Source organism: Orcinus orca, chromosome X (assembly GCF_937001465.1).
Source record: "Orcinus orca chromosome X, mOrcOrc1.1, whole genome shotgun sequence".
Classification (NCBI taxonomy): domain Eukaryota; kingdom Metazoa; phylum Chordata; class Mammalia; order Artiodactyla; family Delphinidae; genus Orcinus; species Orcinus orca.
This window is the reverse complement of record NC_064580.1, coordinates 75469330-75496897: the sequence shown is the minus strand read 5'-3', so window position 1 is coordinate 75496897 and position 27568 is coordinate 75469330. Positions and strand designations below refer to the sequence as shown.

Below are 27568 nucleotides of genomic sequence, written 5' to 3'. Positions count from 1 at the left end.
CTCTTTTTTGCTTTGGAATTGTCAGACAGCAAAGCATTTTAAATAACGGGGCTGGCGGTACGGGTGGGAGGATGCCGACCTTGAAAATACTTACCAGAGCTACATTAGCTGCTTGGCACAGGTAATCTAAATCCTCTTCAACAAATACAATCACTTGAATATAAAGGCCACTTTACCTTGATCATTTCTGTGGTACCTTATTGGGAAAATCTTGTATGAACTCCTTGTATACATATATAAAACCAGATTCAGAATCAATAAACGCCTATCAAGCAACTACTATGTTTTCATAACTTTTTTCCCTCCTGTAAAGCAAGACTAATTTTGCATATGTATATGGCCAAGGTGGCTGATCGGACTAACTAGAACAAATGCAGATGCAATGACGGTTCCATTCTGGCGAAGCTAGGGCGAGATTTTTTGTGGGTTTTCATTGGGGAGACAGAGACAAAAAAGATAAGGGATAGAGTTTGAAGGTATTGGTGTGAAAAATTATGCCTCGCAGGCCAAAACGAAAATACAGACATGCTGGGGGAAACAAACAGTTTCCAGGCTGGAATGAAAATTTCCTTTCTTCACAAAGCAATCCCCTTTCAATTTCACTCCGCCCTCCTTGTCTCCTAACAATTCTTGCTTCATCATTGTCAAGGGGTTCCCAGGTCTTCCCACATTCATCCTAGCCATCAGAGTAAAAATCTACAACTCTTTTCTACCCCAAAACTCCAGGCTAAAAGTGTTACTGCACTCAGCCTGGAAAATGAATCGAGCTTTTAACATTCGCATAAAACATTTCAAATACAATGCTGTAGCCGCCTATCTGGACCCGCCACCCAGGAACTACAATACCCAGAATGCAGTGTTTTCCCTTCCGCCTTCTACCACAGCAATGCTTAACTTGATCTCATTTCCACAAGCAATAGTCACATGACACGTTTCCTGTCAAGATGGCGGATAATCTACCTTCGGAGTTTGATGTGGTCGTAATAGGGACGGGTATGTGTGGCTCTGGTACTCCCTGGACACAGTGTAGGAAGTCTTTCCCGTTCCTACCTTCTCTGTCAGTGGCGAGGGTCGGCGAGAAATGTTGGGGGTCGAGCGTGAGAGGGAGGACGGAAAGGAAGCGAAGTAGTCTGGAGCCAGCGCGGGACTTGGCAGCTGCAGGGAGGGGCTTGGACCCGCGGTGCTTAGCGCCATTTGAGTAGGGGTCGATCTGCTCGATGTCGATTGCTGAGGTTGGTTGCTGCGGGTGATTCCTGTAATTTCCTTAGAGGGAGGTGGGTTTGCAGTGTCATGAGAACGGAGGGTGGGGATTTTGTCAATGGAGACACCTTTGGCATGACATAATTTCCTCCTTGTTAGTTTCAAGGTGATATTCCCCATCATTTTGTCTCGCCATTTTATAGGAATTTTTCATATATTTATGTAATCCTAAGGTGCAGTGCAGCTCGGATACATTTTGTTACTCAGTTGTTGCCCGTGTACGTTTTAATTTACTAAGGCGATGAAATGGATTCTTTTATGTTTTGCTGAGAAGCCTAGGGGGTTGTAATTTGTTGTGGTGGCCATTATTCCTGCTTTATGGTGCTGAAAGAAATCATTTTGCTTTATACCACCCACCTATCTACCAACAGCTAAATGAGCTGAGAACAAGCGTCTGTGAGTCCAGTTCAGGTGTGTGATCTTATCTTCCCCTTGTTTTCCCATCATTTATTCTTCATGTTTTGGGTGGTGCCAGAACTCCCCCTGCAATTTATAGTTGACAAATTACACGTACAACACGTGGCAGAAAACATTTTGCAGCAGTTGGTATTTTGTTTTTCTTAACAGTGTAAAGGGTGGATTTTAGATGGGGTGAAATAATTTGTTGGGTGGGGTTTTCTCCTGTCTACGGAACGTGGGAGGCTGGGGAACCCCGGTGGTTGAGACCCTGTCCACTGTGTTGAATTCAGTTCATTGTCTTCTTAAACAGTAGGAGCAGCCATGTTTCCAGGTCGGGAGTAAAAATAATAACTACGTATTTTCGAATGCTTATTATTTGCTAATCGACGTGCTAAGCACTTTACAAGCTGTATATAATCCTCGCAACAATCTTGTTAGAGTACGTATTCTTTACACTATACAGAGGAGGCAAAAGGGCTTAGAAAGGTTGCAATTTGCTCAAGATCACACAGCCGGTAAATTTCCAAAGGTCAATTCCATACCAGAAGGAGAATCAATGGCTCTGACCCTCAGAGTTAACCCATATTAATAGAAATAATTTGGAAAACTTGGTTCTAGACCTTGCTTGGCCATTAACTAGCTGTGTGAGTTGCTAGGGCTAGGAACTTAATCTCTCTGAGCCTCAGTTTCCTTGTTTATGAACATAGGGAGGGTAAACTAGATAACCTTTACAGTGTTGTCTAACGAAAAATTATCTTGCTCTAGTTGTACCTGGGTAATTGTTTTCAAAACAGCAAGGACATGTTTATTCTCAACCTGAAAACTGCATGGCTACAGATAACCTTGCTGTAGCTGCTATGAACAGATGTTGGATGAGAGCTGGAAGGAGTCAACAGACTCTATTTATTCTCTCCAGTCTATCCTAAAACTTAGAACAATATCCACTTTAGAATAGTTGTTATACCATACTTGGGTCCTATGTTACTGCCTTCTTTTGTTGTTGTTTTACCTTGGCACTTAGGGCGTTTTAAAAATTACTTTGAATCATTAAGATACTTTTTCTTATCTTGATTCAAATTTTAATTGATAAGAGTGCTAATTCTTATCATTAAGTGCTGTTAATTCTTATATGAGACGTATTTTGCCTTCTAGTTCAGTTCATAATATGGATTACATCCATCCTGTTAGAGTCCGTTATGATAGAGGTAGGAAGATTCTGTGAGTGATCCAGAAAATTGCATCAGGGGTATCTGGTGTATTTGGAAAAAGATTCATTTTAGACTTATTTCCGTGAGAGTAATGTTATTTCTCAAAGCGTGGGAAGAACTTATTTGAGTTAGAAGTTTTTCATATCACTTAGTGAACACGTTTTTACTTTTCAAGCACATTCTTTAAATTTATGATATGAAGCTTTGTTTTTAGGTAAGTCAAACTGGAAAAATTGGATAAAAGCCATTTCCCAAATAAATGAATCCAATAATTCCAATCACTACTGAATAAGAATGATTTTTAATGTGTTTGGAATATTTCTCTTCTGAAATAGTTTGCTGAAAGTGGTCTTTAAAATGTGTTTGCCTTACTATATGTACTAGCTTGAGTAAATCATAGAAAAATCAGTGTTTCAAAGATTCAGTTTTAATAACAAAAGCAGAATTAATCATGCATGTATCAGAAACATGAAGAAATAGGCTATGAGATGCAGTTTTTCTTTTAGCAGATTTAGTTCTAGTTAAATGTCATCAAGAGACAATTGCTTTATCAAGTAAAATAATCTGTGGATAATATTTTAAACCCCTTTGACCTTGATTAATTTGTATTTCTTTTCATTCTTCATAACACAACGTTTTCCTTAAGATCATGTTTTGAAGAGATTATGGGAAAATAAAGTTTTGTATGTATTTTCTTAGTTAAGCCCATTTCCTCCTGATTACAAAATACAGGAAATATCACTAGAACACCCAAAGGCAGAAGAATAAGATAAAGTACTTGAACCATGGAAAATATAGAAGAAAATGGAATAAGGAAGGAGCACCAAATGGAGTCTCAAGGGAGAGGACAAAAATAGATATAGTGAGTTAAATATAAAATAAAAAAAAATTAATGAAAAAATCCTGACAATTATTTGTAAAAATAGATATAGTAATAAGTGTCTAGAAAATGGCCTTCAGTTTGGGTGCATGGTTGTCATTTTAAAGACATTTTGCCATTTAAAGACATTTGAGTGATAATTTTGTGGGTTACAGAGAAGTATCATCGGTTGCAGGTTAAAAATAGTCCCAGTAGCATAATACCTCACTGCAGGTGACTTATCTGGCAAACTGTGTAATCTGTAACCCGCAGCAGAGCCATCCACTCAACAAAAGGGCAGACAAGATGGAAGTTACAAGAGTTATGGGATAATATCGGCATGCTTCTTACATAGAGGAATCCCTCATTCTCTTATTTAGAGCATATTCTTTCTTATTTTAGAAAATTCTAGCATGCTCAGAGTGTATTAGAAGCATCTTATTAGAAGATATAGGAAACGTTATCAACTTCTGCAAAAGCCATGTTTGGGAGGTGTCATTAGACATAAGTGACAGTTCATATCCTTATGGGAAAGGGGAGAGACAAACACCTAAAATGCAAACCTACATCAGACAGCACAATGACCTGGCACCATTTAGTGTAGTGACAGACTACACATTTTTTAGAATATTCAACCCACATTTACTGAGAACCTAGTCCCTGCCCTTGTGACATTTACTGTGTTGCCTATTCTGAGGAGCTGTTTGGGGTTCCTGACTGTCACATGCTCAGAGCTGTTCTAAGCCAATGTGGCCTTTTCAGTGCATCCTTCTTGCTTTCTGAAGGCCACATAGATATTCATTCTGCATCCCTTTCCTTACTAAGGTACACCACACATATTATATTTTGGAATTCTTCCCCTAAATGGTCTGTGGAGTAGACTAGCTTAACATTTTTCCTGCAGAGCACAAACACATAGACCCTATTTTGATTTAAGAGTTTTATTGCTAAAGATTATGGGGAAAGAAGTGAGATAACAAAAATAACAAATATGGGGTAAATTACAAGGGGTATTGCTCCTAAATCCTGACTACCTTGCTAGATCATGCTCAGCATAGTCCAAAATCGATGTGGCAGCATGGCATAATGGGAATCACTTAACCTTCCTACTGGGTAACTTTGGGAAAATTGCATAACATCTTGGGACATCAATTTGTTCATCTGTAAAGTGAGAGACTTGAATTAGGTGACCTCTAAGGTAGGCATCTACCAGTTCTAAAATTTACCATTGTGTGTGCATAATTATGACCCTGGGTCCTTGAGAAAAGACAATTCTGTATAGTCCTCTTAAGAAGTCAAGTCAGTGTTTGATATACTTCAGAAATTTTTCTATCAAAATGGTTCATAAAAAAAATTTTCTTGGAAATGATAAGCTGCTTTCATCAGGAAAGGTCATGTAGGTAGCACAGCTCCATTTCTTGATGTTAGTTGAGCATTGAAACTTTAAGGTGGTTAACTTTGGCCAGCAGCTTATTGACTATAATGCTTATGATGGTGGTGGAGTAACTTCACTTCTCTAAACGTTGGGGGATAGTAATGTTGTAGGAGGTATCGTGGAAACTGATTTTTACTAAATACCTGTTTATGCCAGACTCTCTGCCAAGTGATTTCTTATATATGTATCTTATTTAATCCTCTCCCAGGATGCCTGTGTGTGGTTCTAATATCGGAGGATGTCCATACTTTCTCTGCCTGTATTTCCAAATATCCATGAACCTGTAGTCTAGAGCAGAGTTGTTTTTTTTTAAAATTGCAAGATGCCACCTATTTGTGGGTCATGAAATCAATTCCAGCATTAAAAAAAACAGAAGTAGAATAGAATATGTATTAGAATATATTACATGTAGTAAGGATGAGTATACTTTTTTTCTTTATTTGGATGCAACATTTTAAAAAATATTTTATTTATTTATTTTTATTTTTGGCTGTGTTGGGTCCTAGTTGCGGCACGTAGGATCTTCGTTGTGGTGTGCGTGCTCTTTGTTGTGGTGCGTGGGCTTCTCTCTAGTTGTGGCGTGCAGGTTTTCTCTTTCTAGTTGAGGTGCGTGGGCTCAGTAGTTGCACTGTGCGGGCTTAGTTGCCCACTTAGTTCCCCGACCAGGGATTGAACCCACATCCCCTGCGTTGGAAGATGGATTCTTTACCACTGGACCACCAGGGAAGTCCCAGGATGAGTATAGTTTCATGAAACATATATTTCATGTGTGTATCACTGTGTGAAGCACACACACATACATATATTCATATATATTTTGGGGGTGGCTAGGGGCAAAATGTTTTAAAGTTTAGAGAATATTGATTAACTGAATAACGTAGTGAGTAGGAATGAAATAATATTTCAAAAGTCATTTGGTTTTACAAATGCTATACCATCCATATGTTTTATTTACCTTGACATGTATGTATCTCATTTGAGAGCATAGTGTAGTGATTGACAAGGTGGCTCTGAAATGGGACAGTGTTTGAATCAGCTATGCTGCTTGTGCCACCTCACACATGTTCCTTAATGTCTAAGTTTCAATTTTCTCATCTCTAAAAGAGAATAAATCTCACAGAGCTGTGTTGAGGATTCAATGGAATAATTCTGTAAAATGCTTAGTAAGTGCTCAGAAAACATAGTTGATTTTTATAGCCCATAATACCATACTGAGGTGCTTTTATCATCACTACTGTTACGTGAATGCTTCCAAGGAAAGGCTCATAGTTTTCATGGAGAGCAGTGGAAAGATTCAGGTGTCTGAGTCATCTTCCTCCTCTTCCCATTGGCCGTTTGGTGGGAAAGACCTTTGTGTGTCTGTTACCACTATTTCTATCAGACTTCTTAACTGACGGTTTTCTTTCCTTTTTTTTTTTCTTCTTTTACTCTGTTTTGTTCACCAGCTTGCATTATTTGTCATTTGTTTTGAACAGATTTGTCTTGTTTGAGGCATAGTGTGAAACTCTTCCTTGTCAGTGTAAGAATGCTGAAGGAGCTAAAGAGAGCTTACAGGTTTTGCTGTTCTGAAAAATGCTTTGCAATTCTTCAGGCATTTATTGATGGAAAAGTATGCCTTTTCTGCGCTCAATACCTCGAAAAGTAAAGGGAATTATATAACTCTGGAGAAGACTCTCTGGAGAGGCTTATGCTTCCCTGTAAATCATAAGTTTGAGCCAGTCCCTCAGAGAGAGGCGTATCTGTTACCAGAGTTCTCTCCGCAGCATCATTTTCATCTCCCATGCCTCACGTCATTTTCTCATTTTCTCCAGTATCCTCATGATGTTTTGGAGAACTCAAGCTACAGCAATTAAAATCAAACATGGCTGCTCACCATCACATTCTCATATTTCACATAAAATCCCAGTGCACAGAAACAATTATAATTCCATGTAATTGAACTGTTACTCATGTTAAATCATCTGCTATTCAGTTTCACTACAGTCTTTACACTGAAAAGTTAGGCTGTGCCTGCTATGTATGTAAATGGTTTAAAAAGTAAAATAGTCTAAAAATCATCAGTTCCCAGTTTATATTAATATGTATATTACAAAACTACATATATATACACATATATGTCAATATATGCACATGTATGTATTATGTATATATGCTAGAGAGATTGGAAACATTTTGGGGATATTTAGTTGTGACCAACAAAATAGGGATACTTTGAAAGATTGATTTATTCTTTTTTGCTTTTCTAATAATCTTATTAAAGGGCAGTGTAAAAAGATGATAATTTATCACAGATACTGATTTCTCCAAGTGTGATTATGAGAGCTATCATGTTATCATAATGGGACTATTTAAAAAATAGTTTGAAAATAGGTGAAGAGACCAGGGGCAGCTTTTCGCCAGGGTAGTGCTTCACTTGAGTGTTTGATCTCATATTAGATTTTACCAAGAGTTTAAGTGGGTAATGTCATACCGCTTGACTGATTTGGTTTATATCACATTTACAAAAGTACCAACATCTGCTTTTTCTCCCGAGTAGTGTTCATACATATCTTTTTTGTCCAGCCTAGTGTTGATGTTGAGTTACAATGGCTTTTGGTTAATGGCAGTTTTAGTCATTTTGTATTGCTTTCAACTGTTTTGGATCATGTATCTGTGATCTGAATTTGCACATTGGTTAAACTGCTTTTCTGTATATGCATTTAAAATAATTATGGAAAAGTTTGCACAAGCTAAAGTACAGACAAAGAAGGTTTCACATACAGATAGCAGGCATATTAGGAAGATGCTGAGTTGTGTTCTAATCCTTAGTTTTCTATGTTACTTTGGCATGAGCTATCTAGGCCAAATAGAGGACATAGAATTAAATTTAGTATGTACAACACACTGTTAAATATATGAAATTATTTCTGGCATTTATTATGCTGAATCCAATGCTAAGCCCTTAAAATGCATTATCTCATCTGATTCTCACAGTAACCTTGTCGTGTTAGATGCTTATTGTTATCTCCATTTTACAAATGTGGAACCTAAGGCTTAGTTAAGTTTGACCGAGGTCAAACTGTTAAGACTGGAGTTACTCTGGCTAGGTATTAGATTTAGCTGGTTGGATTCTTCCATGTGAAAAAATAGCTTATACTCTCAAGATTAGATTATTGTGTTCTAGCTTAGCAGTTGACAGTTGCGTCATTTTGGGGAGTTACCATTGTTGACATTAAAATCCTGATTCCAGCACAGCCTTGTGGTGTTAACTCATTATTGACAGCATCATGACATCTGTCAACTCGCAGACCTTTTGATGAAGGTGAACTGAATGACTTGGTTGTGTTTATCCCTTAAAACTGAAAAAACAGAATCAGCCACTAAAGTAATGGCTAGAAATGGGATCAGAAAATACAGTCATATTTCAAGTGATAATCTGTTTCCCTAGGAATTATTCACTGATTACTAGATACGTAATTTCCCACAGAAATAAAACCATTGTTAAAAGTCAGCTATAGGCTATTTGTGCATGTGGGAGGGTTTGCCATTTTGTCTTTTTAAAAAAATGTTTTTTAGTTTTATGCACTTATAAATTGAATTTTCAAGATCAAGTATGAGACTCATTGTTCTGTTTATGAAGCTTTTCTTTTTTTAATTGACTCTTCTTTTGGTTCCTATAATTGTCAACAATTGTCAGCACTTGCAATGGATGCATCTTAATTGACAGAGTAGATGTGGTATCTTTTCCCTCCAAGAGCCGTGTCATTAACAAATAATATTAATAACTAACACTTTTAGGAATATACTTCCAGACCTGTGTGTATAGATGTGTGTATGCTATTCTGTTTTTCACTTCACAGTATGTTATGAACATCATTCCATGTTAATCAAATCTTCTTCCTCAGTGTCTTTTTAAAAAACTTTTCATTTGGAGATAATTCGACTCACATGCAGTTGTAAGAAGTAATATAGGAAGATCCTGTATATGTTCACCCAGCTTCCCCCAGTGGTAAGTAAGATCTTGCATAACTACATGTAGCATAACCAGGTAATTGACCTTACCCAGTGACCTTATTCAGATGTCACCAGTTTTACATGTACTTGTGTGTGTTTAGTTCTGTACAGTTTTATCACATGAAGATTGGTGTCACATCCAGATACAAAACAGTTTCATCATACTCTCTCATGATACCTTTTTATAGCCATGGACACCTCCCTCCTACCTACATCCCTAAACCCTGGCAACCCCTAATCTGTTCTTCATCTTTACGATTATGTCATTTCCAAAAGTTTATTAAATGTCATATTAAGTAGATGCTTAGTAAATATTATTTTCTATAAATGTCCTGTCATTTATTTAAATTAGCAACTTTTGTTGGACATTTAAGGTTTTCAGTTTTTCACTTTCATAAACTAAGGCTGTGATGAACATGGTGTGCCTAAATCTTTTGTACGTATTTAATTATTTCCTTAGGATAAATACCTAGAACTGTAACTGTTAAATTGAATTATAGAGGTGGTTACGTAAAGCTTTTGATTTGTATTGATGAATTGCCTTAAGGAAAGTTTGCCAGTCTAATCTCACCAGCGGAGTATGAGAATGCTTATTTTCCCATAGTCTTTCAACATTGTCTATGAATGTCTTATTCTTAATTACTATCAACATCATAGCCAAAAAAAATATTTCCTTGTTTGCATTTACATTTTCAGATCATAAGTGAGGTTGACTATTTAATAGGTATATTGGTCAATTATGTTTCTTTTGGAAATTGCCCTTACCCATGTTTCTATTGTGCCATTTTTTTCTTTTCAACATGTAATAATTCTTTATATACTAAAGACTTTAAATCTTTATCATGTATTTTGTAAATTTGCCTTCTATTTTTATGGTGGTTTCTCATGTATGAAACTTTATAATTTTCACGTAGTGAAATCTATCAAATGTTTTTTTCTTTTATGGTTACTGCCTTTGGAGATATGCATAGAAAGCCTTCCCCTCCAAGATTAAGTAAATATTGATGCTTAGTTTCTTTTTTAACATTTTATTTTTTACATTTAAATTTTAATTCACCTTAAATTTACTTTGTTGTAGAATATGAGGGTATTTTCCTTCTAAATCATTAGCTGGTTATTCTAACACCATCGATCTATTCTTTCTCCACTGAATTGAAATACTTCCTTTATTTTTTTTCTATTATATGATCAGTTTTTGGACTTTCTGCCAGTAATCTGGGTGTCTCTTTGAGTGTAGTCGGAACTATAAAGTGGGAATATACTGGGTCATCTGATCTGTAGAGAAATGATAACTTTCCCTCTTTGAAATCTCAAGAAACACAAGGCAATATTTGAATATATAAAAAATTATAGCATCTACTCTGAAAAATAGCAAACTAAAAGAAAAAGGAAAACAGAGTAGGAGTATTTGCAACTCATAACAAAGAACTAATTACATAAAAATAATACCTTCAAATTTATATGAAAAATGTCAAGATCTCTACAGGTAAATGGGCAGAGAGTGTAAACAGACAAGAGAGGTTACAAATAGTCAACAAACTTCAGGGAAAATATTTTTTTCTGATTAATAGTCAAATGCAAAATAACCTGATAATTAAAAACACTAAATTAAGGGAGTAGTCACTAATTGTTGATGAAGTTTATTCAGTTGAAATGCTGATGGTATTATAAATTGGGACAACACTTTGGCAGAGTAACAGTTCGTACCAAGAATTGTCAATATGTTCATTCCCTTAGACTCAGTAACTCCAGATCTGAGAATTTATTGTGAGAAAAATCATTCAATAGAGGTAAAAAGCTACAAGGGTGACAACATCTATTTTAAAGCTGCTTATCATAGTAAAGTTTGGAAATAATGTTGTATGTCGAAGAGCCCCGATGTCTCAAAGGATTCTGGTGGACTGATGGAGTAGGCAGTTTTACAGTGTGGCCTAGGATATTTTTTATTACAGAATATCATACATACAAATGAAATATATGTGTGTGTATGTATACATATTTTTAATTTCTTTCTTTCAGTGAACAATAACAAAGTGAGTGGCACGTATGTATGACCCACCTAAAGAAAAAGAACACTACCAGAATATTACCAGTACCTTAGGAGCTCCCTGGGTGCACCACCATCCATCTCCCCTTCCTTTCCCACAGCTGTAACCATTATGGTAAACTGCTTTAATTGTCCTCTTGTTTTTTTAAAGTGTTTTTTATCACGTGTATATCACCAAACCATATGTTGTTAGTTTTTCCTGTTTTTGACACTTGTCTAACTTTTGGAATTCTACTCTATGTATTCTTTCTGTGACTTGCTTTCCTTGGTCAGTGTTATGCTTGTGAGATTCATCTGTACAGATACATATAGCTGTAATACCCCCACATACTCCCACATACACACACACACACACACACACACACACACACACACTCACACTCACACACTGCTATTATGTAGTATTCTAGGCTTGCAAATCTTCAACTTCAGTAGGTTATGCATATTCACCAAAATAATTGTATTTATTTGCCCTTTGGTTTTCAGCTTTTCAAGGCCCCTGCCTCCCTCAGGAAATGTATAATGTCATAAACACACATTCACGACAAAATAAGATCGTTAGGTACACGTCATTCTGCAACTTTTTCAGTCAATAATTCTCACCTTTCTCTCCATTCCAGGACTGTTTTATCCCATGTAGCATCCCAGTACTGTTTAGTAGTATCCCAGTACTGTTTTATCCCATTGCTTTACAATGGTGTGTTAGTTTCTGCTTCATACCAAAGTGAATCAGTTATACATATACATATGTTCCCATATCTCTTCCCTCTTGCGTCTCCCTCCCTCCCACCCTCCATATCCCACTCCTCTAGGTGGTAACAAAGCACCGAGCTGATCTCACTGTGCTTTGCGCCTGCTTCCCATTAGCTATCTATTTTACATTTGGTAGTGTATGGATGTCCATTGCCACTCCCTTACTTTGTCATGGCTTACCCTTCCCCATCCCCATATCCTCAAGTCCATTCTTTAGTAGGTCTGTGGATTCATTCCTGTCTTAACCCTAGGTTATTCATGACATTTTTTTCCTTAAATTCCATATGTATGTGTTAGCATAAGGTATTTGTCTTTCTCTTTCTGACTTACTTCACTCTGTATGACAGACTCTAGGTCCATCCACGTTATTACAAATAGCTCAATTTCGTTTCTTTTTATGGCTGAGTAATATTCCATTGTATATATGTGCCACATCTTCTTTATCCATTCATCCGATGATGGACACTTAAGGTGTTTCCATCTCCTGGCTACTGTAAATAGAGCTGCAATGAATATTTTGGTACATAACTCTTTTTTTTTCTAACATCTTTATTTGGGTATAATTGCTTTACAATGGTGTGTTAGCTTCCGCCTTATAACAAAGTGAATCAGTTATACATATATTCCCATATCTCTTCCCACTTGTGTCTCCCTCCCTCCCACCCTCCCTGTCCCACCCCTCCAGGCGGGCACAAAGCACTGAGCTGATCTCCCTGTGCTATGCAGCTGCTTCCCACTAGCTATCTACCTTACGTTAGGTAGTGTATATATGCCCATGCCTCTCTCTCGCTTTCTCACAGCTCACACTTCTCCCTCCCCATATCCACAAGTCCGTTCTCTAGTAGGTCTATGGCTTTATTCCTGTCTTATCCCTAGGTTCTTCATGACATTTTTTTTCTTAAATTCCATATATATGTGTTAGCATACGGTATTTGTCTTTCTCTTTCTGACTTACTTCACTCTGTATGACAGAAACTAGGTCTATGCACCTCATTAAAATAACTCAATTTTGTTTCCTTTTATGGCTGAGTAATATTCCATTGTATATATGAGCCACATCTTCTTTATCCATTCATCCGATGATGGACACTTAGGTTGTTTCCATCTCCGGGCTATTGTAAATAGAGCTGCAATGAACATTTTGGTACATGACTCTTTTTGAATTTTGGTTTTCTCAGGGTATATGCCCAGTAGTGGGATTGCTGGGTCGTATGGTAGTTCTATTTGTAGTTCTTTAAGGAACCTCCATACTTTTCTCCATAGTGGCTGTACCAATTCACATTCCCACAGGCAGTGCAAGAGTGTTCCCTTTTCTCCACACCCTCTTCAGCATTTATTGCTTCTAAATTTTTTGATGATGGCCATTCTGACTGGTGTGAGATGATATCTCATTGTAGTTTTGATTTGCATTTCTCTAATGATTAATGATGTTGAGCATTCTTTCATGTGTTTGTTGGCAATCTGTATATCTTCTTTGGAGAAATGTCTATTTAGGTCTTCTGCCCATTTTTGGATTGGGTTTTTTGTTTTTTTCTTATTGAGCTGCATGAGCTGCTTGAAAATTTTGGAAATTAATCCATTGTCAGTTGCTTCATTTGCAAATATTTTCTCCCATTCTGAGGGTTGTCTTTTGGTCTTGTTTATGGTTTCCTTTGCTGTGGAAAAGCTTTGAAGTTTCATTAGGTCCCATTTGTTTATTTTTGTTTTTATTACCATTTCTCTAGGAGGTGGGTCAAAAAGGATCTTGCTGTGATTTATGTCATAGAGTGTTCTGCCTATGTTTTTCTCTAAGAGTTTGATAGTTTCTGGCCTTACATTTAGGTCTTTAATCCATTTTGGGCTTATTTTTGTGTATGGTGTTAGGGAGTGTTCTAATTTCATACTTTTACATGTACCTGTCCAGTGTTCCCAGCACCACTTATTGAAGAGGCTGTCCTTTCTCCACTGTACATTCCTGCTTCCTTTATCAAAGATAAGGTAACCCTATGTGCATGGGTTTATCTCTGAGCATTCTATCCTGTTCTATTCATCTATATTTCTGTTTTTGTGCCAGCACCATACTGTCCTGATTACTGTAGGTTTTTAATATAGTCTGAAGTCAGGGAGCCTGATTCCTCCAGCTCCATTTTTCGTTCTCAAGATTGCTTTGGCTATTCGGAGTCTTTTGTGTTTCCATACAAATTGTGAAAATTTTTGTTCTAGTTCTGTGAAAAATGCCAGGGGTAGTTTGATAGGGATTGCATTGAATCTGTAGATTGCTTTGGGTAGTAGAGTCATTTTCACAATGTTGATTCTTCAATCCAAGTATACGGTATATCTCTCCATCTATTTGTATCATCTTTAATTTCTTTCATCAGTGTCTTATAATTTTCTGCATACAGGTCTTTTGTCTCCTTAGGTAGGTTTATTCCTAGATATTTTATTCTTTTTGTTGCAGTGGTAAATGTGAGTGTTTTCTTGATTTCACTTTCAGATTTTTCATCATTAGTATATAGGAATGGCAGAGATTTCTGTGCATTAATTTTGTATCCTGCTACTTCACCAAATTCATTGATTAGCTCTAGTAGTTTTCTGGTAGCATCTTTAGGATTCTCTATGTATAGTATCATGTCATCTGCAAACAGTGACAGCTTTACTTCTTCTTTTCCGATTTGGATTCCTTTTATTTCCGTTTCTTCTCTGATTGCTGTGGCTAAAACTTCCAAAAGTATGTTGAATAAGAGTGGTGAGAGTGGGCAACCTTGTCTTGTTCCTGATCTTAGTGGAAATGCTTTCAGTTTTTCACCATTGAGGATGATGTTGGCTGTGGGCTTGTCATATATGGCCTTTATTATGTTGAGGAAAGTTCCCTCTATGCCTACTTTCTGCAGGGGTTTTATCATAAATGGGTGTTGAATTTTTTCAAAAGCTTTCTCTGTATCTATTGAGATGATCATATGGTTTTTCTCCTTCAATTTGTTAATATGGTTTATCAAATTGATTGATTTGCATATATTGAAGAATCCTTGCATTCCTGGAATAAACCCCACTTGCTCATGGAGTATGATCCTTTTAGTGTGCTGTTGGATTCTGTTTGCTAGTATTTTGTTGAGGATTTTTGCAACTATGTTCATCAGTGATATTGGCCTGTAATTTTCTTTCTTTGTGACATCCTTGTCTGGTTTTGGTATCAAGGTGATGGTGGCCTTGTAGAAGGAATTTGGGAGTGTTCCTCCCTCTGCTATATTTTGGAAGAGTTTGAGAAGGATAGCTGTTAGCTCTTTTCTAAATGTTTGATGGAATTCGCGTGTGAAGCCATCTGGTCCTGGGCTTTTGTTTGTTGGAAGATTTTTAATCGCAGTTTCAATTTCAGTGCTTGTGATTGGTCTGTTCATATTTTCTCTTTCTTCCTGATTCAGTCTTGGCAGGTTATGCATTTCTAAGAATTTGTCCATTTCTTCCAGATTGTCCATTTTATTGGCATAGAGTTGCTTGTAGTAATCTCTCATGATCTTTTTTATTTCTGCAGTGTCAGTTGTTACTTCTCCTTTTTCATTTCTATTTCTATTGATTTGAGTCTTCTCCCTTTTTTTCTTGATGAGTCTGGCTAGTGGTTTATCTATTTTGTTTATCTTCTCAAAGAACCAGCTTTTAGTTTTATTGATCTTTGCTATCATTTCCTTCATTTCTTTTTCATTTATTTCTGATCTGATTTTTATGATTTCTTTCCTTCTGCTAGCTTTGGGGTTTTTTTGATCTTCTTTCTCTAATTGCTTGAGGTGCAACGTTAGGTTGTTTATTCGAGATGTTTCCTGCTTCTTAAGGTGGGCTTGTATTGCTATAAACTTCCCCCTTAGATCGGCTTTTGCTGCATTCCATAGGTTTTTGGTCGTTATGTCTCCACTGTCATTTGTTTCTAGGTATTTTTTTATTTCCTCTTTGATTTCTTCAGTGATCACTTCATTATTAAGTAGTGTATTGTTTAGCCTCCATGTGTTTGTATATTTTACAGATCTTTTCCTGTAAGTGATATCTAGTCTCATGGCGTTGTGGTCGGAAAAGATACTTGATACAATTTCAATTGTCTTAAATTTACCAAGGCTTGGTTTGTGACCCAAGATATGATCTATCCTGGAGGATGTTCCATGAGCACTTGAGAAAAATGTGTATTCTGTTGTTTTTGGACGGAGTGTCCTATAAATATCAATTAAGTCCATCTTGTTTAATGTATCATTTAAAGCTTGTGTTTCCTTATTTATTTTCATTTTGGATGATCTGTCCATGGGTGAAAGTGGGGCGTTAAAGTCCCCTACTATGAATGTGTTCCTGTCGATTTCCCCTTTTATGGCTGTTAGTATTTGCCTTATGTACTGAGGTGCTCCTATGTTGGGTGCATAAATATTTACAATTGTTATATCTTCTTCTTGGATCGATCCCTTGATCATTATGTAGTGTCCTTCTTTGTCTCTTCTAATAGTCCTTATTTTAAAGTCTATTTTGTCTGATATGAGAACTGCTACTCCAGCTTTCTTTTGGTTTCCATTTGCATGGTATATCTTTTTCCATCCCCTTACTTTCAGTCTGGTTGTGTCTCTAGGTCTTAAATGGGTTTCTTTTAGACAGCATATATATGGGTCTTGTTTTTGTATCCATTCAGCCAGTCTGTGTCTTTTGGTGGGAGCATTTAGTCCATTTACATTTAAGGTAATTATTGATATGTATGTTCCTATTCCCATTTTCTAAATTGCTTTTGGTTCGTTATTATAGGTCTTTTCCTTCTCTTGTGTTTCTTGTCTAGAGAAGTTCCTTTAGCATTTGTTGTAAAGCTGGTTTGGTGGTGCTGAACTCTCTCAGCTTTTGCTTGTCTGTAAAGGTTTTAATTTCTCCATCAAATCTGAATGAGATCCTTGCTGGGTAGAGTAGTCTTGGTTGCAGGTTTTTCTCCTTCATCACTTTCAGTATGTCCTGCCACTCCCTTCTGGCTTGCAGAGTTTCTGCTGAAAAATCAGCTTTTAACCTTATGGGGATTCCCTTGTGTGTTATTTGTTGTTTTTCCCTTGCTGCTTTTAATATGTTTTCTTTGTATTTAATTTTTGACAGTTTGATTAATATGTGTCTTGGTGTATTTCTCCTTGGATTTATCCTGTATGGGACTCTCTGTGCTTCCTGGACTTGATTAACTATTTCCTTCTCCGTATTAGGAAAGTTTTCAACTATAATCTCTTCAAATATTTTCTCAGTCCCTTTCTTTTTCTCTTCTTCTTCTGGAACCCCTATAATTCTAATGTTGGTGCATTTAATGTTTTCCCAGAGGTCTCTGTGACTGTCCTCAGTTCTTTTCATTCTTTTTTCTTTATTCTGCTCTGCAGTAGTTATTGCCACTATTTTATCTTCCAGGTCACTTATCCGTTCTTCTGCCTCAGTTATTCTGCTATTGATCCCATCTAGAGTATTTTTAATTTCATTTATTGTGTTGTTTGTCGTTGCTTGTTTCATCTTTATTTCTTCTAGGTCCTTGTTAAATGTTTCTTGCATTTTGTCTATTTGCAAGATTTTGGATCATCTTTACTATCATTATTCTGAATTCCTTTTCAGGTAGACTGCCTATTTCCTCTTCATTTGTTAGGTCTGGTGGGTTTTTATCTTGCTCCTTCATCTGCTGTGTGTTTTTCTGTCTTCTCATTTTGCTTATCTTACTGTGTTTGGAGTCTCCTTTTTGGAGGCTGCAGGTTCGTAGTTTCCACTGTTTTTGATGTCTGTCTGCAGTGGCTAAGGTTGGTTCAGTGGGTTGTGTAGGCTTCCTGGTGGAGGGGACTAGTGCCTGTGTTGTGGTGGATGAGGCTGGATCTCGTCTCTGTGGTGGGCAGGTCCACGTCTGGTGGTGTGTTTTGGGGTGTCTGTGGAGTTATTATGACTTTAGACAGCCTCTCTGCTAATGGGTGGGGTTGTGTTCCTGTTTTGCTAGTTGTTTGGCATAGGGTGTCCAGCACTTTAGCTTGCTGGTCATTGAGTGAAGTTGGGTGCTGGCGTTGAGATGGAGATCTCTGGGAAATTTTCGCCGTTTGGTATTCTGTGGAGCTGGGAGGTCTCTTGTTGAGCAGTGTCCTGAAGTTGGCTCTCCCACCTCAGAGGCAGAGCCCTGACTCGTGGCTGGAGCACCAAGAGTCTTTCATCCACACGGCTCAGAATAAAAGGTAGAAAAAGTAGAGAGAATTAGTAGAAGTAGGAAGGTAGAAAGAAAGAAAGAAAGAAAGAAGGGAAGGAAGGAAGGAAGAAAGGAAGGAAGAAAGAAAAAGAAAGAGAGAAAAGGCAAGAAGGAAACAAAGGAGGGAGGGAGGAAGGAAGTAAGGAAGGAGGGAAGGAAGGAAAAAAGACAGAAAGAAGATACAGTAAAATAAAATAAAGTATAATAAAGTTATTGAATTAAAAAGTAATTATTTAGGGAAAAAACAGGACGGATAGAACCTTAGGACAAATGGTGGAAGCAAAGCTATACAGACAAAATCTTACACAGAAGCATACACATACACCCTCACAAAGGTAAAGGGGAAAAAACCATAAATCTTGCTCTCAAAGTCCACCTCCTCAATTTGGTATGATTTGTTGTCTAAAGGAGGGAAGGAAGGACGGAAGGAAGGAATAAAGAACAAACGTAAAGTATAATAAAGTTATTAAAATTAAAATTAATTATTAGGAAAATATATTTTAAAAAATGGACGGATAGAACCCTAGGACAGATGGTGGAAGCAAAGCTATACAGACAAGATCTCACACAGAAGCATACACATACACATTCACAAAAAGAGGAAAAGGGGAAAAAATCATAAATCTTGCTCTCGAAGATCTTGCTCAATTTGGGATGATTCGTTGTCTATTCATGTATTCCACAGATGCAGGGTACATCAAGTTGATTGTGGAGCTTTAATCCGCTGCTTCTGAGGCTGCTGGGAGAGATTTCCCTTTCTCTTCTTTGTTCTCACAGCTCACAGGGGCTCAGCTTTGGATTTGGCCCTGCCTCTGCGTGTAGGTTGCTGGAGGGCGTCTGTTTTTTGCTCAGACAGGACGGGGTTAAAGGAGCAGCTGATTCGGGGGCTCTGGCGCACTCAGGCTGGGGGAGGGGAGGGAGGGGCACTGCGTGTGGGGCGGGCCTGCGGCGGCAGAGGCCGGCATGACGTTGCACCAGCCTGAGGCCCGCCGTGCATTCTCCCGGGGAAGTTGTCTCTGGATCCCGGGAACCTGGCAGTGGCGGGCTGCACAGGCTCCCCGGAAGAGGGGTGTGGATAGTGACCTGTGCTCCCACACAGGCCCCTTGGTGGCAGCAGCAGCAGCCTTAGCGTCTCCCGCCCGTCTCTGGGGTCTGCGCTTTTAGCCGCGGCTCGGGCCCGTCTCTGGGGTTCGCGCTTTTAGCCGTGGCTCGTGCCCGTCTCTGGAGTTCCTTTAAGCAGCGCTCTTAAACCCCTGTCCTCGTGCACCAGGAAACAAAGAGGGAAGAAATAGTCTCTTGCCTCTTCGGCAGGTGCAGACTTTTCCCCCCGGACTCCCTCCCCGCTAGCCGTGGTGCACTAAGCCCTTCAGGCTGTGTTCAAGCCGCCAACCCCAGTCCTCTCCCTGCGCTCCGACCAAAGCCCAGGCCTCAGCTCGCTGCCCCGCCCGCCCTGGCGGGTGAGCAGACAAGCCTCTCGGGCTGGTGAGTACCGGTCGGCACCAATCCTCTGTGCGGGAATCTCCCCGCTTTGCCCTCCGCACCCTTGCTGCTGGCTCTACTCCGCGGCTCCGAAGCTCCCCCCTCCGCCTCCCGCAGTCTCCGCCCGCGAGGGGCTTCCTAGTGTGTAGAAACCTTTCCTCCTTCGCAGCTCCCTCCCACTGGTGCAGGTCCCGTCCCTATTCTTTTGTCTCTGTTTTTTCTTTTTTTTCTTTTGCCCTACCCAGGTACGTGGGGAGTTTCTTGCCTTTTGGGAGGTCTGAGGTCTTCTGCCAGCCTTCAGTAGGTGTTCTGTAGGAGGTGTTCCACGTGTAGATGTATTTCTGGTGTATCTGTGGGGAGGAAGGTGATCTCCGCCTCTTACTCTTTCGCCATCTTCCCAGCACCCCCCACAAATGCTTTCTTTTTCTTGATTTCTTGTAGGAATTGAAAGACTACTCGGTAGGTGTCAGACTTCTCCGGAGGGATCGAATCAGCGCATGTCCCCGGCGCGGGCTGCCCCAGGGCCACAGCTCCGCCGCGCCGGGTCTGTGCTTGGTCAGCTCGGCCGGCCCCCACCACACCTGCAAGCTGCAGCAGCTGCTCCCCTACATAGATATTATTAACAGTATTTTCTCCCATGAGGAAGAAGTCCATAGATATTAAATTTATTAGTATGTTTGATATTTCGTGTGGGTCAAACTGAATTACAATAATTGTCAATTTAAAAACAGTCTTTTTATCTATACTTCTTGGAGTTTCCCTAAGCTACTTCACTGGCAGTTTTTTTTCTTTTTAAGGTAACCACTAAAAAGTAAATATAAGATATAAACCTTTTAACTTATTATTTAATAGGAATGAACAAAACTACTTAAACCTGCGTTGAAATTTAATTTCTGTCTAATTTTGTGATGTCACTTTGAGCAGCTGTGACATGAGTTAAGTGGGTCGTTTTACCTTTGCATTGCTTAATCTAGTCAGTTCTGTACCTAATGTTGTTTATGCTTTGTTTACGATGGTACAGAAGGTCTGTACATAGGGTTGTTTAAATAGTAAAGGATGTGGCTCTCTGAAAGCTTCTTATACTCACAAGTTTTTCCTTGCCAGTAATTCTACTTTATTCCTAAAAAAAAGAAGTTATTCTTTATAAAAAGTCGCAGTAAATTTTCTAGTTGTATGTAATTTTCTTTCCATTGTGGTCTTCAATAGTTATAAATAACACATGAAATGACTTTCAAGGTAGAAAGCAGGAATCCATTTTGAAATGTTCTATAAAATAAAGAGTGATTTATGGTTTCATATGATTTGGGCTGAAAGCACTCAGGCTTTGCCAGGTCATCAAAGTCCTGTCAGGGGAATCTGTTGTATATTGTTTGATATGCTGGGAGTGGTGTAAGTATTTAATGCTTATCTTATGTAAGTATAGTGTTAGGAAAAATCAATTCCAGATACTAATACAATTTTAAGAATAGATCATAGAGTGCTAACCTAAATATTGTAGTTGTAAGTGATGAGGTTCAACATTAAGGATTTGGATTAAAAGGGGATTTTGAAAAATGAATAAATAATGGTTTCATTCCTATAAAATATTTTAGATAAGATTCTTGAAAATGCTAATTTCATACCTTTTTGGGCTTGATTTTAGCTTAGCTTCGTTTGATAGTGAAACATCTTTTTATCTAGACAGGTTTTGGAAAATCATAGAGCTGGGACTATGTGTTTGTTATATGATCATATAACATTCTATAAGCTTCTAATATATTTTTTCTAGTTGCCAACTTTATAACAGAACCTCAACTTAGAGGGACGTAATGTAACAAACCTCAGTTTCCCCTGTTACAAGCTGTTATGAAATGCTAATATAATACCTAGTATTTACCTGTGTTTGATAAAAATGACTTGCCAGTAAAATTGATGATCTTGCATCAGATTTATACATTTTTCCTACAATCCTTTGGCAGAGTTCTTTGAAACAGCCTCACTAATGAATTTAATGATCATATTTAATGATGTGAAATGTTTAAATGATATTAAGTATTTGATGAACTTCTGTAGCATACATCTGGAAAAGCCCTATAGTGTACGTATAGAAAAGGCTATTGGACTTTCTTTTCAAGAAACTATTTTAAGTTGTTAGATCTTTGAGGATAACTTAAGTCAATAGTAAACAAATGGTAGTTTTTTTCCCTTCAAATAGCTTAAGTATAACTTCAGGTAAGTTCAGATTTGTTATTGAAGGGGTAGGAAGAGAAGGGAAGAGAACCAATATTTATTGAATGTCAGCGACATGCTAGGAGACACTGTGTAAGGTGTTTTATATCATTTTTTAACCTATTCTTCCATATATCCCTATGAGATATATTATTAGCCCTATATTACAGTTGAAAACATTGTACTTGTATATTTGTACTCAGATTTTTTACAGTGTGTTTCCAGTGTAATGCTGTGTGACTTAACCCTGATTATTTGTTTCTAACTCATGTCTGGCTTTCCCTTGTGGGAGAGACTGTATAATTCATTGTAATAAGCCTATATATGTTCCATATAAATGCCTCACAAGGATGTTGTGTGAATTTGAGTAATGATTCAGAAGCTAAGTAGTTCACTTTTTATGGTGCCAAGTGTTAAAAAAAAAAAGGCTTTATTTTGAAATTAGTCAAGGGTTTAAAAGCTATTAAAATTGAGCTTATAAATATTAATTTAAACAAAACAAGCAGTTAGTTGTTTTACTTATTTTGCTAAATTATAAGTAAGACCAAAAAGTTTAATTATGTTAACTTTTCCTAAATAAGAATTAAAAAAAAAATGAAACCTAAAGCTCCAGTTTTATGCAAAGTCATCCTTCGTGCTGTGCCTAGAGTTATTTTTCTGAAACACTGATTAGATCTTGTTCTTATGGCTAAAATCTTAGACTCCCTGTTGCTTACAGGTTCAAGTTCAGACTCCACAGTTTGGCTCCAACCACTCTTTGGGCCATCACTTTTTGGTACTCTCTTCCTTCACCCTTCGCCAAGAATATTCCCTTCCACTTTCCCTTTTCCTTCAGCTTTTTTCTTCTACACTTTTCAGTTGTGTTATTACAGATCTGAAAGACCCAGCTGGTTAGTGTCCCCTGCTCCTTGGAGCTTTCCATGACTCACCTCTACAGAGGGAATGCTTCTTTCCTTTGTGTTCCTCTAACAGTTTTAATTACCTTTATTATTTCAGTCCCTTTAAATTCTTATTCTTTAGACTCTGAGCTCTTTTAGGCTAGGCATTGCCTTTATCTTTTTTTTCCCCTCACTACCTATCACAGTCTGTTCTATCCCTCTCTCTCTCTTCCCTTTCCCCATTATTGTATGTATTTCTTCTTTTCTTTCCTTAAACAGGTATTTATAGAGAATCTACTATGTGCCTCCTCTGTTCAAGGAACTCGGTGTTTATTGAATGGATGGGAAGAAATATGAAATCCTGGCCAGGAAGACATTATTAACTGTATTATTAGTCTGTCGCTCTAATCATTCTAAGCATGAAGATATCTTCTGTTCAACACATATTTGTTGAAAACCTACCACAAGCGCTGCTTTACTGGGGATTCAGTGGTGAATAAAATATACACAGTCCCTGCTCTTATGAAGCTGACATTCCAGTAGGAAAGTGAGTTGTGGCCACAAAGAGACAGGGAGCCCAACCTTGTAAAGTCAGACAAATTGTCCAGACCTCTATGTGTCTGTGGCTTCTTTGTCTATAAAACTGTGTAGCATTATATAACATTAAAGCGTATTGAAAATGCAGCACTTCAAAGGATCTAGAATGGCCAAGACAATATTTAAAAAGGATGAAGTTGGAGGACTTATTCTACCTGATTTTAGGACTTAACCGTAAAATGTACAATAATCAAGACAGTGTGGTAGTGGCATAAGGATAGACACATGGATTAATGCAACAGAGAGTCCAGAAACAGACCCACACTGACATGGTCAATTGAGTTTTGATGAAGTTACCAAGGTAGGAAATAGTCTTCAATAAATCATGCTGGAATAATTGGATATCGACATTAAGAGAGGTACCTAAACCTTTTCCTCATGACATACACAAAATTTAAGTCAAAACAGATCATTGCCATATGGACACCAAAGGGGGAAAGGGTGGGGGTGGGATGAAGTGGGAGATTGGGATTGACCTATATACACTAATATGTATAAAATAGTTAACTAATGAGAACCTGCTGTATAGCACAGGGAATTCCACTTCGCTGTACAGTAGAAACTAACACAACATTGTAAAACAACTATACCCCAATAAAAACATAAAACAAACAAAAAAAAAACCCAGATCATTGGCCTAAATCTAAGAGCTAGCGCCGTAAATCTTCTAGAAGAATTTAGGAGAAAATCTTTGTGACTTTGAATCAAGTAAAAGTTTCTTACATAGAATACAAAAAGCATGAATCATAAAAGAAAAAATAGTAAGTTGGACTTCATAAAGATTAAAACATTAGCTTATCAAAAACACAGGAAATGAAAAGGTAAGCCATTGATAAAGAGAAAATACCTGTAAGGCATATATTTGAAAAAGGACTTGTATCCAGACAATATAAAATTCTCTTACAACTCAATTATAAAGCAATCCAATAATAAAATGAGAAAAATACTTGAATAGATACCACACAAAGGAAACTATATGGATGGTCAAAAAGCACATGAAAAGATTCTCAGCGAAATGCAACTTAAAACCACAATGAGGTGCCACTATACCCACACTAGAGTTGGTAAGATTTAAAAGACTAAAAATAAGAAGAATTGGTGACAGTGTGGAGGAACTGGAAATCTCATACAGTGCTGGTGGGAATGCAAAACTATATAGCCATTTCAAAAAATGAAGTTTCTTAAAATGTTAAAATACACTTACCATATGACCCAGCAATTCCACTCTTAGGTATTTATCTGAGAGAAATGAAAACATATGTCCACTGGAAGACTTATACATGAATGTTCATAGTATCATTATTTCATGATAGTCCCAAACTGGAAACAATCGAAATGCCCATCAACTGATGTACAGATAAAAAAAGAAAATGATGATATACAATGGATTAGTAACAACTAGAAAAAATGGAGTGCTGGTACAACAACATGGATGAATCTCAAAATTATCATATTAAGTAAAAAAATCAAGAAAAAATTATATATACTGTTCTGTATGATTCCATTTACATGAAATTCTAGAAAAGGCAAATCTGGTTTCCTGGGGCATGAGGAAGGGATGAAGATTAATTACAAAGGGGCTTGAGGAAAATTTGGTGGTGATGGAAGTGTTCTAAAACGTGATTGTTGTGGTAGTTGCATGACTCTACATTTACTAAAATTTATTCACAGTTAAAAAAAAAAGCATGAAGATAATAGGCCCTTACCATTTAACACAGAAATAGCCTATCAGTTTCACGAACTTGAGGGGATGTCTGGATGGAAATATTAAGGGAAAACACAAATGATAATCATTTTGGTTTTATGTAATTTGAACTTAAATCATGTTCAGTATTGAAATCTATCCTTGGTTTTGCCTTGTCAGCAGAGACATGACTCCTGACTGTGTTGATCGCAACCGTGGGAATAACCACATGCCTATTTGCCTATCCAAAGTAACAGCTAATTTGATCCAAATAGAGGAGGGTAATTTTATTATTGTTTGCCATTGGAGTTGGCATCTGGTAAAAATGGGTGTATGTTTGGAGTAGTATTTAGGTGAAAATGTAGTGCTTCTAAAATATCTTTCTGAAGAAAATAAAAGTAGGTATTCTTTATAGAGCAAGTACCCTCTGCTAACAACTGAACAACCCTATGAGGTAGATGGTGGTATTCCCATTGATGGATGAAGAAACAAAAGCTAAGAGAAGTCAAGTGACTTGCCTGAGATCTCATAGCTAGTTAAGCAGCAAAACTAAGATTCAAACTTAGCTCTGTCTGACTGGGACCATGCCCATTTCATTACGTTGCTATCCTGCCCTTACATCCTCATTCTCAGACTCTTGTCCAAGTTGGAGAGAGTGAATTTACCATGGTAATTTGAATTTGTGATGCCGAATTACTGAATTACTTGATCTTTGGCAAGTTATTTAACATTTCTCATCCCATTTTTTTCGCATGGATAATACTGCCTGCTTCCCAGAGTTATAATGAGGAATAAATGAGATGATGTGTATGAAAATGCATTGTGAATCATAAAGCCCTGTACTGATGTTTGGTGATGTATTATTAATGCTGTCATTATTACACACATAAACATACTACTAATCCTGCTTCCTGAATATTTCTTTGCTATTGTCCTTTTTAAGCCACTTAGCAGCTTTTACAGTACCATAGTGACTGAATTTCATTAATAAGGAAAGTTATTTTTTAGATATAAAAATTCAGTTAGTCTTAAGACAAAAGACATTAGAACAATACAGTTTTAACCGTTTGAAGAACTAAGTATGCTTAACTATTTAGAATTTTCCTTTCTTCTATTTCCTCCTACACCACAAAATTTTTTCCTGTGTATTATATCCAAAGTTAAGGTTGCAACTTTATGATGGCTTATTTCCAATAATTGATATTTAATGGCTATATTCAGTACATTTGGTCAGAACTTCTTTTTTGAACCAAACATTTTATACCCACAAAGCGTTCACCACTAGAAAACTCTAGTTCTTCCATGAATGCAGCTGAATCTTTTGTTTAATGTGGTTTTAACTACAGATTGACTACATAAGTTGCTTCCATATGCATATTGCTTTTTACATAAAGAAGATAATCATTCTCTTTTCTTGAAATCCTTGATGCTTAGTGTGTAGTTTAAACCCTTGCCAAAAGAATGCTATTTCTTTTCTACTAGGTAAAATTCCAAGAGGTCCATGGTATCTCATTGTAGTGAAACAGTAGCAGCACTAAACTTTCAAAACATGCTTTGTTCATCGGACTGATATAAAAGATTTAATAGCCTCTGTTGAAATGGTAGCTCTTATGATAAAAGGTTATGGAAGAGTCTTAAATTTACAACATAGAGTATTAACTAGTTGATGTAGCTGAACATCTGAATTTTTTATTATAAAATTGTTATATTTAGTAAATTTTTTTGGTACTGGTAGTAGTAATATATATATTTCCTTTTATGATAACAAACTTTATGGTGTGGCTTAATTTAATTCCCAAACAGTAATATTCTTATCAAACTGCTGTATTAACCAGAAGTAAAATAATATATCATGTAAATGGCCTCTTTTTAAATTAGTTAAGCTATTGCTTAAACTGAAAAATGTATGCCATTCCCCCAAAGAGGCACTGTGGCTTGGAGTTAAGATTTGGGTTAAAATTTCAACTCTAGAACTTTTTTTTTTGTAAAGCATTGGGCAGCAAGTTAACCAATTTGCACTCTAGTTTCTTCTTCATCTCTAAAATGTGTATACAGATCCTTCTCTCTCAGTGCATTTGGGAGAATCAGATGAGCTAGTGTGTGAACATAGTTTCTTTTTTTTTTTTTTTTAACATCTTTATTGGGGTATAATTGCTTTACAATGGTGTGTTAGTTTCTGCTTTATAACGAAGTGAATCAGTTATACATATACATATGTTCCCATATCTCTTCCCTCTTGCGTCTCCCTCCCTCCCTCCCACCCTCCTGAACATAGTTTCTAAATAACAAAGTGCTATATGAACAATATTTTGACAGTTGCTCATTTATGGTAATTGGTAGATAAAAAGAGTTTAAGTACTTGATTTTTAAAAACCTCTCTTCCACATGATAAAATTTTCAGTATTAGTAGTATATGTTTAAGAAACATCATTCAACAGCATAATAATACAAACTATAATTTTGAATACAAGAATGAGCCTCTTTTGTTAAACTCTTCTATACAGCGACGGCATGAATATTTTTTGTGTTTTTTTAATATATATATATATATATATATATTTCTACATTCTAAATGATATAGGTG

The 27568-nt window shown here is 37.1% G+C and overlaps 1 protein-coding gene and 1 long non-coding RNA gene across 3 annotated transcripts in view; both read left to right on the top strand.

The window, feature by feature from the left end:
* Positions 1–921: 921 nt before the first annotated feature.
* Positions 922–27568, top strand: part of CHM (CHM Rab escort protein) — a 198247-nt gene continuing 171600 nt past the window's right edge. The window contains exon 1 of one of the 2 annotated variants that reach the window (XM_004283098.3): positions 922–993. In XM_004283098.3, coding sequence (XP_004283146.1) covers positions 945–993 — 49 coding nt within the window. In that variant the 5' untranslated portion in view covers positions 922–944. The remainder of the gene's footprint in view (positions 994–27568) is intronic. The other variant, XM_033411551.2, reaches the window with a different exon arrangement.
* Positions 1003–27560, top strand: LOC117197880 (uncharacterized). The gene is made up of 4 exons (XR_004478779.2): positions 1003–1671; positions 9046–9149; positions 11174–11316; positions 20059–27560. It is a non-coding gene; the product is annotated as an uncharacterized LOC117197880 (long non-coding RNA).